This window comes from Ambystoma mexicanum, chromosome 14, assembly GCF_040938575.1.
Source record: "Ambystoma mexicanum isolate Mex_15411 chromosome 14, UKY_AmexF1_1, whole genome shotgun sequence".
Lineage (NCBI taxonomy): Eukaryota > Metazoa > Chordata > Amphibia > Caudata > Ambystomatidae > Ambystoma > Ambystoma mexicanum.
In genome coordinates this window covers 437,710,956-437,723,415 of record NC_090940.1, presented here as the reverse complement: position 1 = coordinate 437,723,415, position 12,460 = coordinate 437,710,956, and the positions used below count along the sequence as shown (strand labels likewise).

Genomic DNA, 12,460 nt, shown 5'->3' with positions numbered 1-12,460 from the left:
GGACTGGTAGTTCCTTTTAAACAGGTCAATCTTTCCAACCTATCGAACACTTAGTGACGAGCAGGGACCCCAAGTTTAGGAGGGGGCGGGATGGGGTTGATTGAATATATGTGTGTTGGTAAGGTGGGAAGAGGCTGGGGTGGGGAGGATGCATGGTTGGGATATGCTTGTTACGGTGGGGTATGCTTGTAATATCGGGGGGGGTGGCAGGGCCCGGCCACGGGACGGCTGGGTGTGACGGGAGGAATATTTGGGGTGGGTAACATGAGTGAAACCCTAAGAGATGGTAGAGGGTGGTGGAGCACAGCGGTAGTGGGGATCAAGTCAGGTGGAGCAATGGGGGCATAGGAAAGGTGGTACTGAGCGGTAACACCCCTAAGAGGAAGACAACAGGGGAAATTAGAAGACAGGGGGAAAAGGTGTAAAGGTCGATGTAGGCATCCGTTTTTGTGTCAGGGGGTGAGCAGTTGAATATGTCAACCACCTGTAGTAAAGCAATATGCAATTGCTAATAGGGATTTAGTAGAGGGTGAACAGTAGGAGGGGGCAGCATTTGTGGTTGAACAAAAGATCCACAAGCAGGTTGTTGTCTATAAATAGACATGCAACCGTTTTATGGCCCTGCTGCCAGAAAAGAATATTGCCAAAGTGTTCCAGGATATCATGACTGCTATCAACACTCTTTTTCCTCTTTGTAGGCAAGAATAAGCCATTAATTGTCGTTTTAAAAGTTCTTTAAGATTTGCAGCTAACAGGAACTCCAGTGCAGGCATTGAAATAAAAGTGGGCCTAAAACAATACACAGCTCCAGAACAGTATGGAGATTAGACAGAAGATCATAGAAACAATAGGGAATGTAGAAAAGTATGGTTTACATGTAAGATTTTAAATGAACATTGAATGTGAATTGTTGGGGGACCCAGTAACTGTGTTGTTTAAACGATTTATGGCATTGTTACAGTCTCTTAACAACACTACCCTGGGGCATTTTGAAGGGGGTGTAACCTTTCAAATGCTAATGGTGTACCGACTTCCATCGAAGAGAACTTGAACATCTGCTACATCAGGCGGGAACACATTGGTGATAGCCTTGAACAACCCTGACATACATGAGGTGTTTGGATGCAAGATGGCAAGCCAGAAATCAGTGATCATGTAAGGTGGCATGATTCAGTTTTGCTCAGAAAGTAGAGATTTCTTCATGGGCGAACAAAGGGAGTTGTGGCGGATCCAGAAACGACTGGTGGCTTTGAACCTGACAGCAGTAGTGAAGTACACTGTCAAACTTAAAGTATGTGGTTACAGGCTCAGAAGATTTCTGGGCAAGATCAGGGCCGAACTCTGGAGGAAGGGAGGAGTCTCCTCTTAATGTTGTTTTGATGTTGTTTTTTTTCATGGTCCTCATCCATTGTGGGCAGAACATGCACAGACTGGTTTTGTCTGTCTCCATTAGCAGAAAATGAAAATGCAGGCGAGGGTATAATAGCTACAAACTGTAGTGTATATTTGAAGCCATTCATGCATGGGAATTCATTGACTTGATCGCGTAAAGTGATTCCGTTGTACCCTCTCTCATTGTCCCCCCATCCTCTCTTCTTTTGCCTTGTGTTCTTCCTATTTCTCTTTTATTCCTTACTTTTCTTCCTCTCTCTCCCCACTCCACTTAAGTTTACAGTTAGGCGTTTAAATTCTGGGCTCCATTTCCTATGTTATGTAGGTTTAGGTTGTGTGATGTATCCTATTATGTCGTCCCTTTTCCCCCTGAGGGGGAGACCTTTTCCATGAGGCCGGGGAGGTGAGGCCGCTACCCGATAGTCCCCCTCGGGGTGGTACTCAGTGGGAGGATCTCATGGGGAAGCATTCCCCCTATGGGATACAGGGAGGATATCATGGGGCAATGTGCTGCTCCCACCACTCACCCACCTTTTTTAAATCTCCTCCCTTGCCTCCCTCTACTCCTAACCACTTCCCTATGTACTTATGTCAAACCTCTAATATCTAAAGTACCTTGACGAGGGAGAACAGAATTGACAGTACTGAATATCTGTACCAAAGAATTGTGATGAAGAAAAGACAAGGAGGCCATAACAAATGCTCCGACAACCGGGTTGAGCACTCTAGTCGTCAGACCTCAAGCAGCTTAAAGATGCAAGAATGACTAACATACCTGTCCCTCCCTGGAGGATCTCCAGATGAGGTCCCAGTACCGCAGTGAGTGGGGGTGGGAGTGATCCTGCCAAGCGGGAACTGAATGGTGAGAACCCAGCCCTCCTACCTACTCTGCAGAAGATGAGCAGACCGAGACAAACGGGAGAAGGAAGTCAACACGCGAGAGAAGCGGTGCCGATGTCCAAAGAAGAAGGTGAATAAAAGTATTCCGGAGACTCAGAGAAGCCTGAGACCGATGCCAAGGACCAGGAGCCCGACAAGAAGGTAAAGCGGCTGCCTGGGTCCATGAAGGGTTCTGGGACCCAAACACTAGAAGGCATATTGAAGGTATCTGTGACCTGGAATCTAGAACGCATATTAAAGGGGTCTTGGACCCGAATGCGAGAAAGCATATTGAAGGGGTCTGGGACCCGAATATGAGAAAGCACGTAGAAAGCATATTAAAGGGGTCTGGGACCCAGATACGAGAAAGCATATTAAAGGGGTCTGAGACCCGGATACGAGAAAGCATATTAAAGGGGTCTGGGACCCGAATAGTAGAAAGCATGTTGAAGGGGTCTGGTAGAAAGCATATTAAAGGGGTCTGAGACACGGATACGAGAAAGCATATTAAAGGGGTCTGGGACCCGAATAGTAGAAAGCATGTTGAAGGGGTCTGGTAGAAAGCATATTAAAGGGGTCTGGGACCCGAATACAAGAAAGCATATAGGTGGGGTCTGAGACCCGAACACAAGAAGAAACCATATTGAAGGGGTCTGGGACCCTAGTCTGTACCTGGCAGGGGAGTACACCAGGACTGCCTACTGAGCCACTGCAAGGGCTCCACCAACATAGCCCTGAGAAAGGCCAGTGGAAGGGAGACATTCCCACACCTTTGTTGAACTGCCAAGAGAAGCCTGAGAAAAAGACCAGGGGAATGGAGATATTCCCCACCATTGGTAAACGTCTGAGAGAAGCCTGAGAAAGGCTGGGGGAAAGTAAACATTCCTCTACTTTGAGGAACTGTAAAAACCAGCATGGAAAAGGGCAAGGGAAGGGAGACATCCCTCCTATTTTGTGGAACTGTAAATACCAGCCCGAGAAAGACCAGAGGAAGGGAGACATTGCTTCTACTTTGTGAACTATACCCATCCAGAAGAAAGGAGTCCTGCTTCTAGACCCAGAAGTGACAAGCCCTGTTTACTTTAGTTATAAGTGTAAGGGATGGAAGTAGGGTTTTGACACAAGACGTGGACTTTTTAGTTACGGACATTCTGACAATTCCTTAGTGTTCTGTTGAGGCAGGATAAACCCCCCTTTAGAGTTAGGAATAGGTAGGCTTTTTCCATCTTTTCTTTGATTAATAAAAGTGTTTTCCGAAAAACATTGCACCTGTGTGTCAATCTCCCTCTTCCACACCCTTACACTTGATTTCCCTTTTTTCTTGAAAACAGCTATAATGAAGGTGTGATGTATGAAGAATAGTGAGTACTAATCTAGCTGAACGTGTGTGTGTAAGTGTAATGTTATCAGCTAACTACAAGGATATAAAAAACAGTGATGGATGCACTTTATTTCTGTTTTAGGGGGATCCGAGACCTTTCAAGACAAGATGAACTTTTTCCAACGGGAACTTCGACAAGTGCACATGAAAAGGCCTCATTCTAAGATTACACTTAAAGTCAGCCGCCACGGCCTCTTAGACTCGGTGCGTACTCTTGTGTCCACACATCCACATTTAAGAAAGGGGTTCCCTCAACCACTAATTCATGTTGTCATTTGACCACTCTTACTTTTTCTCACAGTCACTCAAAGCAACGCGGAACTTTTCAATCGCTGACTGGAGTAAGAATTTTGAAGTGATATTCCAGGATGAAGAGGGTAAGTTCATCTTTTTCCAATTTATGATATGCTACTGTGAGATCAATTCTGAAAACGCCTCTATCCTGTTTATGTAATACAAAGAGGTATTGTATAGTACACTGCTGCCATTTTGTTGGCCTCGTGTGTGGCTCTGCAAGAGAGAAGTGATAAGGGTTAGTGGAATAAGTTGGAGACAGGTGCATAACCTCAGGTGTTGACATGTGCCAGCACAAAGTACCTAAGTCTTGAGTGCTGTTATGGTAGTGTCTTTTGGGAGTCGCATTTATGGATGTGTTCTATCCAGAGGGGAACCATTAGAATTCTTCTCTGTTGTTGATGCTTGAGTGGGGGTTTTGCTCATGTTGGTCTACTTCAGGGAGGTAGTCTTTCTTGATCCGGGTTCTGCTTTAAGAGGCACAAAAGCAGGTCAAGAAGTTGTCCACATAAGTATAACATTACACACATTTATGAACCTAGATGCATCGTGTGAAAGTACTAAAAGGTAAGAAAAGAATAGGTATACACAGATATAATCACATTTAGGCATCCAAAATGGGATGCGGAATACACATTAGAATGTACACATATTTAAAGTAATATTACAATTTGAAATAAAGTAGGGGGAAAGATGTTACACAAATTATCAGAGGTATCAAAATGTATATGGGAGTACTGGTCCAGAGTATCTAATTTTAATGAAGTCCATTCTCTGGAAATGGCCACTTTTTCTGAAGAATTTTTCCTGAAAGGAAGCCTTTCTCGACGGCAACCTGTCAGACTTAGCCCATTTGCAAATTAGCACATGCTGGTGAAGGCTCAGAGGCAGCAAGGGGCTCCACAGATCCTTCTTTTGATAATCTTTCAAAAGGTTTACTATGTGAGTCGTTGTCTGATTCACCTCAAAGACAAAAGTCTTCTGTCTTGAGCCATCAGCATTTTCGTATTAATCCTACTCCCCTGAGTTCTCCACAATGTATGGGTTATGGAGCTAGCTCCAATACATTGGTCTGTCTTCTTTATTTGCTCTAAATCTAGTGCTAAATTCACTAGTTAAACTTCATAAAAATATAAATAACTGAAAAGAGAAATATAAATCACTGTGCAGAAGAGAACTTGATTAATCTGAGAGAAGAGCCTTCCGCTGCAAAAGCGGATAAAGCCGAGATGAAACCAAAAGAAGATCACAACATTATAAAGAACAACAACAAAATAAACAGAAACTCAGAAGGTCCTGAAGCATACGGGATCTTCACAAAGGGAAATAAGACAACAATAATCAAAGAACCCACAAAAAAGGGTGTACCCCCCAAAAACAAAAGACAAAGAGGATCTTGCGGTTTTTTGAGAATTCCAACAAATGAGAACCTACAAATTGAGTTAAAGAAAAAGCAATCGAAACAAAAATCACTACAGCAGGAAAAAACTGATGCAGTAACACCACAAGTGAATGCACAAGCTCCCGACTGCTATATAGAAGAGAGAACAATAGATGAATTGATGGAGCTCTCAGTATACATGGAAGAAACGATAGACCAATCTGAGGAAGCGCAAATTCAAATGAATGAAGAATCCATGATCATCATGGATCAGTACGACGAAGATTGTACCCAAGAGAGCTCAAGAATCGACCTGACATTAGAAGAAATATCGAAATTGGATTTAGGAGACGACCCACTCCAAATGACTGATGGAAATGAAACAACCAAGGAAGAATACAACCCGAAAGAGGTGCAACCGCCAGCAGAGAGTCATATAAATAACAAGAGCCAGAACAACACAAATAAAGGAGATCTGGAAAACAGAATAAAACCACTGACTTTTGTCATCCCGCAAAACAAAAATAAAAAAAAGAACAAATCATAAAACTACGAAGATTAGTAACAAAAAGTGATAACTTGATAATGAACCACACGAACGTGCTGCGGCTAATACAGGCCGTACCTAATATGAAAGAAACAACAACAAAAGATATAGACAATATACAGTTTCATGAGGAGACAATAACGGATCAAGTATGGATAGAATTCACCACAGAAAAAATGCTTGACAAAATAACAGAAAATAAGCCCATATTCCTACAAGTAGGATTTGAAATAATTATGATTGACGAAACAAAAAGCACAGAAATGAAAAAGGGAGAGAGGATGCCAAAGCAAGGGCAATATAATTCTAGAGAATACTTGAATAACTATGCTGATGACCATCAACACAATAGACCTGAGCATGACGGAATGAGAAGAACGCAAGAGAATGAAGGTAGCGTGGAAAAACGATTCCAAAATTGACATGAAATATACATGAAGTATGGAATATGGAGACAAATGGATGAACCACTACTAGAAGACCAAGAAATGTATAAACAATGAAGATAACCAAATATAGAGAAGACATCAACTACCTCGATGTGCTCATGGAACACACGGGAGCATAGACACTTATTTGGCACAACAGACTAGAATCTACACACTTCTGACTTAATATGTATACAAGAATCTTGGTTAACAGTGCAACCAATATGCGACGGCTACACAGTGTTAATGAACCCTGCTAATAAAGGGAAAAAAGGCTGCCCATCGGCGGGACTCATGACCATGATCAAAAACTGAAGAAATATTGACATGATCGAATCAGAAAACCTGAACCCTTGGGCACAACTAACGATAATTAAACACAAGAATGAATGCACTGAGACAGCGAGACTGATTCACCCTCCGAAAGACGAAATATGGGGCATAATAAATTTGTACTGGAACCCAACTGGTACAACAGATGAATCCTTAATAGACACCGTATTCTCGGCAATTGACCGAACAAAAGAAAGATATAAAGAGATAGAGTTCATAATTTGCAGAGACTTAAATATTCATCTTTTCGATGCCAATGGTAAGGAAATTGACAAGTGTAATTTACAGCCCCGAGCCAAAAGCTGGATTAAAAAAGTAGCCAATAGAAACATGCAAAGGTCAGACAGCTATGATACAATCACAGGCCAGTTGATGGAAACCTGGGCAAGAGGGAAATCATCTGCAATAATTGATTTCATTTTCATGACGAAAGGAATATACAACAAAATTTGCTATGGCCGAAACATCAAATCTGATAACAGCGATCATTATATAATGCTAAGAGCATGGAATACTGAACATTAAACGAATGAAAAAAGGACGTTACCAAAAATGGAGATAAACAACGGAAGGAACAGACTAAGGATCAGACAAAACATGATAGAAAAACTGCCAAATAGAATGATAAAATCGACCCTAGAAGATGCTCAAAAAATCAACTATGAATGGTTGCTTTACCCATTCAAGCAACAGAATAGAACACACCAGGAACAAACATCATGAAACCATCTCCATGCCTATAATCTTAAAGTAGCACAAAAAAAGAAGGAATTGAGACAGAAGATAAAATTGACAATAAAACAAAATTCGAGTGACAAATATAAACAAATCAAACTGGCAAAACAACACCACAAAAATTGCATGAGGAATAATAGATACCAAGTCATGCAAGAAGATGCAGAGAACATGTTGCAAGCTCTGAAGAATAGGAACACGAGGGATTTATGGTATCTACTATACAGCCAAACTCATACATGATTGCTTCTGTTCCTGAGGCGAGTTGGACGATATACTTTGCAGAGCTTTATGGGCAAAGACAATACCAGAATGAAGAAACACAGATAGGGAAGAACACAACATGGCAATGGGAATGGGAGACTGAGGACATACAGAAAGTAATACAGAGACTAAATGCCTCCAGAGCGCCAGGACCAGACGGCCTATCGAATATGATAATTAAACAAAACCCAGGGCCTGGGGATTAATATGCGACAGCATATTTAAGTTCATACAGAAGACCAAGACGATTCCAACAACATGGCGCCAAGCCACTATAATACCAATATTCAAGCATGGGTCATCTAAGGAACCGAGAAATTACCGTCCCTTGGCTCTACTAGATCCTCTGGGGAAGATATTTGCGAAGCCCCTATTAGAGAACTTGAACACTTGGGCAACAAAGAAAAAGAAATATGCCACCAGACAAACAGGTTTCGTGAAAACAATAGGAACTAATATCAACCTGTTTCTACTGAATCTACTCAAGCACCAAGCGATAAGAACAAGAACACAGACCTAAGCAGCATTCGTGGACTTAAAGTTAGCTTTCCACTCTGTAAACAGAAAGAACCTGTGGAAAAAATTAAACTCATGGGCCTGCCCAAGTAACATCATTGAACCTATCAAACTTTTATATGAAAACACTACCATAAAAATCAGAATGTCCAAGTATGGAATACTCACGGAACAGATAAAGACTTGGAATGGCTTGAAACAAGGCTGCCCGTTAGCAGTCACCCTTTTCCATCTGTATACAGCCGATCTAGAAGCAAATATCTACACACCGCTAATGAATCCACCAAAAATAAACAACACTACAATATCATGCATCATGTATATAGATGATATTGTAATATTGGCAAAAACCCCTAGAGGATTGCAGATTGCACTTCAGAAATTAGAAGAATATATGGCAAAAAATCAGCTAGAAATAAAGGTTCAAAAAACAAAAATAATGACCCTAATGAAATAAACCAAAAAGAAAGGAACATCTACCTCATACTACATCTGAAAGGAAAAAGTGGAGCAAGTGAAGACGATTAAATATCTAGGTGTATGGATATCACAATCACCAACTGAGAATGAATGGTCTCCACATCTTAAAGCCAAAGCACTATCATTAGCGCACCAGGCCAAAACACTCCATCGGAAATATGGAAAATTCTCTATGACGCCAGTAGTAACATTCTACAAACAAAAAGTCACGGCAATACTGACATATGGAGCAGAGGCAATGATAAACATTGATAATAACATAGTGACACAACTAGAGGGAAGCTTTTGGAGGAACGTATTAAACCTACCTACATCGCTTCCTATGCCCCGTCTCCGAGCAGAACTCGCCCTCCAGTCCCTGACGTCCATTGTTGAGTGGAAACAATTCGATCTATATCAAAAAATTATGAGTGAAACATATGCGTCTCCACTTGAAATCCTGAGAGACAAGAAATACGGAAGCAACGAACAAGCTCTGGACATCTGGAAAAGATTGGTTAAAACAAAAAGAGAAGCACAAAGCTCTCCTTAGATATGCTGTTGAAAAGACCACAAAAAGCAAAATGAGAGTAACAGAGAATGATTGGCTACAAACGAATAAGACCAAAGCCAAGTATCATCACAACATACCATGCAAATTAGATGTTAGACCGATCAACAAACTACCAAAGTATTTGAAGATCTTTCTATCTCCCAAGATCAGAGACACTTTTTTGAGGTTACGGTTAAACATTCTACCGACACGCGAAATAATGGCAGCAAGGAAACAAATTCCCGGAAATCAAAAATATTGCAGATTTTGCAAAGATAGAGAGGTAACTGAAAGTCTACATCATATCATTATGGTATGCCCTGCACTGACAGATAAAAAGAAACCTATGTAGAGGATGGTTTTTGGACAATCAAATGCCACTTTCGGCCGAAGACCGATGGAATTTACTGGTACCAGGAAATGAGAAAAAAATAATATTCGCCCTCACATCTTTTTGGAACAACATAATGGAGAACAGACAATCTGGATGAGGAAGAGGAAGGGCAAGGAGATAAAAGACAATCAATGGAAAATAACATCGGAGAAAGTCAAAGATAAAAGACTTGCATGAAAATGAAATCAAGTAGAAAGAGATATGTACGATAAGATAATAAGATAAAAGGTTTGATTTGTAAACCAAAACATTTTAAATAAAAAATAAAAACATATATATAAATAATAAACTGAAATTAATTCCTCAGCCTTTCTTTCGCTTAATTCGAAAGTCACCTTTTTAGAGGGGTTCATCTGTGCACAAAGGCCTCTTTATTTCCCCGCAAACTAACTAGTTGTTGATGCTCACTCTGCGGAAAATGTCATCTCCCAACATTCTGTCACTTTACCTTCTGCTTCAGAATCTTAGGTAGTAGTTGATGCTGAAGCGGATGCTTTTTCCCCAAAGCCAGCTATTTATTAATTTTTGTAATTGTTCATCTAGTTACTAGAAACTTTAAGCACCTACAAAGAATAAAAAGATGATTTGTTTCATCAATAACATCATAATACAATTTAAATGAGACATAATAATTTACTATATTAAGATATATGATGACCAATTCATGCTATTTAAACTCTCAATAAAATTGAATAAACAATTAGTTAGAATCTCTTTAAAGCTTCTTTCCATATGGCAAAAGCCGCCGCAATCATAACTATTGATTCCGCCCCAAATAGTGGCGAAAACAATTGACCATGAACAATGTTCTCAATTTTTGTAACATAGCAAGAGTAACCTTTCTGATAATTAATTTCTAAAACCGGGCAGGCAGTCAATATGTGAAGGCAAGTCTCTACTTCTTATGGTAGAGCCGACAAAAATTATTTTTTTTGGAATGTTTTGCCATGCACCAACAAATGGTGGGGAGTGCATTTAAATGTAAATATAATATAAAACGTTTTAACTCAATTGCACAACATTTTGACAGATAACTGCAAGGTGTAAACTGAGAGAAACTCTTTTACTGTGTAGTTTTTTTTACATTTTTAGTTTAGTTCCACAACTTCTATTTGTTTTTTATTATCATTTTGAAGTTAGGCACAGAGTAAAAAATATCAGACTTAGGTCAAATGTGGCAAAATCTGTCATAGCTGTCGATTTTAGTTCCACGACAAAAGCATTTCTATCTCCAATGTCAAGCTTTTGCCTAACAATTGCAGTAGGCCATTGGAGTCTTGGTTTCTTTGTAAACATTTGGCATAAAACAATGTTCTCTGTACCTGCCACATGGTCATTAAAGAAGATAGCCCAAATTCCAACCTTAGCGCTTCAACCGGCACTGAGTTAGGAAGGTTTATATCTTCCCGAAACAGTTTCCCTTCAAATCGATCAAGCCAGAGTACATGCTTGTGCGATAGCACAGCAAGCGCATACAGTATGCCAGGTACAATGCTAGTACAGTAAACTTCCAAGAGACCCACAACATTATATCCTCCACAATGCACTATATAATGCTTCAGTACCAGCCATTTTTCCGAAATGTGTGCTATGGTCATATTGCCATAACAAGGCAGTAGAGGGTTCAATCTGATATGGAAGCTCAAGTAGGTGTATTCTTTTACTCTTTCAAGATGGTCACCTTTCAATTTCCACACAAATGGGCATTTCTTTATAGTACTTTTGCCCAGACACATAGTCTTTGTTTTAAGTGTATTGACAACCATGGAGTTTTTTGTAGCATAATCGACTAAAGCATTGATCGTGTGCTGCAGTCCGATCGGGGTCAGGTCGAACAGTAGCAAATCATCCGCATACGCGAGCCACGATATATGTTCATCTTTTCATTTTGGTGGAAAGTTATATGCTAAGTGTAAGGCATGAGCCAGATCAGCAGTGTAAAAATTATACAAAATGGGACCTAAAACCGCAGACTTGTGTAAGGCCACGGGTTGTATGATGGTAGTTGGTGTGTAAAGCTGCTAAAAACTGTGATTGAATTGTTCGTGTATAGCTGATGAATATAATAATGTAGGGTCTATTCAAAAGCAGAGGTTGAGAAATAAGATCGAATTATATGCTGAAGTCAACCTAGCAGCAAAACAAATTGGTTCTGTGACTTTTATAAGCATCCACTATTAAGTACTGTATAGTACAAATGTTGGTTATTGTATTATATGTTTTTCTAAATCCTGTCTGAAAAGGGCTTATAAGATTGGTTCTTCAGCCCAGCTAGTAAGTTTTCTTAATAGCACAGTGGCAAACATCTTCTGGCTGGAATTCATCATGGCCAAAAAGCTATATTTGGATGGATCCAATCTATCGCCTTTTTTAAAGATTGGCACAAGCACAGATTTCCACCAACTGACAGGAATAGTAGTAGAGTTTGATGTGCAAATATACGTTAATATTTTTGCCCAAAGTTCTGGATGGCCCTTAAAGACAACATTGGGTATGCCATCTGGGCCAGGAGCATGTGATCCCTTAAGCTTTGCAATAATGTTAACCAGCGTGTCTTCTTATATATCCAGCAGGATGTGGTTTTACATTTTCTGGTCCTACTTGTTGATAACTGGTATTGTGTTGAGTGTATAGCTCATCAATGTATTTGAACCATATGGCTTCTGATATGGGGTTTATTTCTGCGGGTGACCAGAACTTCCTGTATTTGTTAAAGTATGACCAAAATGTGTGAGTGTCATGACATTTGAACCATCCAAATAGCTATAGCCAATTGGAATTAGTAGTTAAATGTTTATATTGTTTCAACCAGTTTGTATACTAGGTGGCAAGATTTTTAGTACGCATTTGTTTCTCATGACTATTTTACAAGAGACTGCCCCTGAGGCTCGAGCTTTCCAGAGG

At 40.3% G+C, this 12,460-nt stretch overlaps 1 protein-coding gene across 3 annotated transcripts in view; it reads left to right on the top strand.

Moving 5' to 3' along the window:
- The window catches only part of AREL1 (apoptosis resistant E3 ubiquitin protein ligase 1), a 1,423,594-nt gene that overhangs the window by 727,476 nt on the left and 683,658 nt on the right, over positions 1-12,460 (top strand). For all 3 annotated transcript variants that reach the window (XM_069637637.1, XM_069637638.1, XM_069637636.1), the window contains 2 exons: positions 3,735-3,856; positions 3,954-4,029. In XM_069637637.1, the coding sequence (XP_069493738.1) occupies positions 3,735-3,856; positions 3,954-4,029 (198 nt within the window). The remainder of the gene's footprint in view (positions 1-3,734; positions 3,857-3,953; positions 4,030-12,460) is intronic.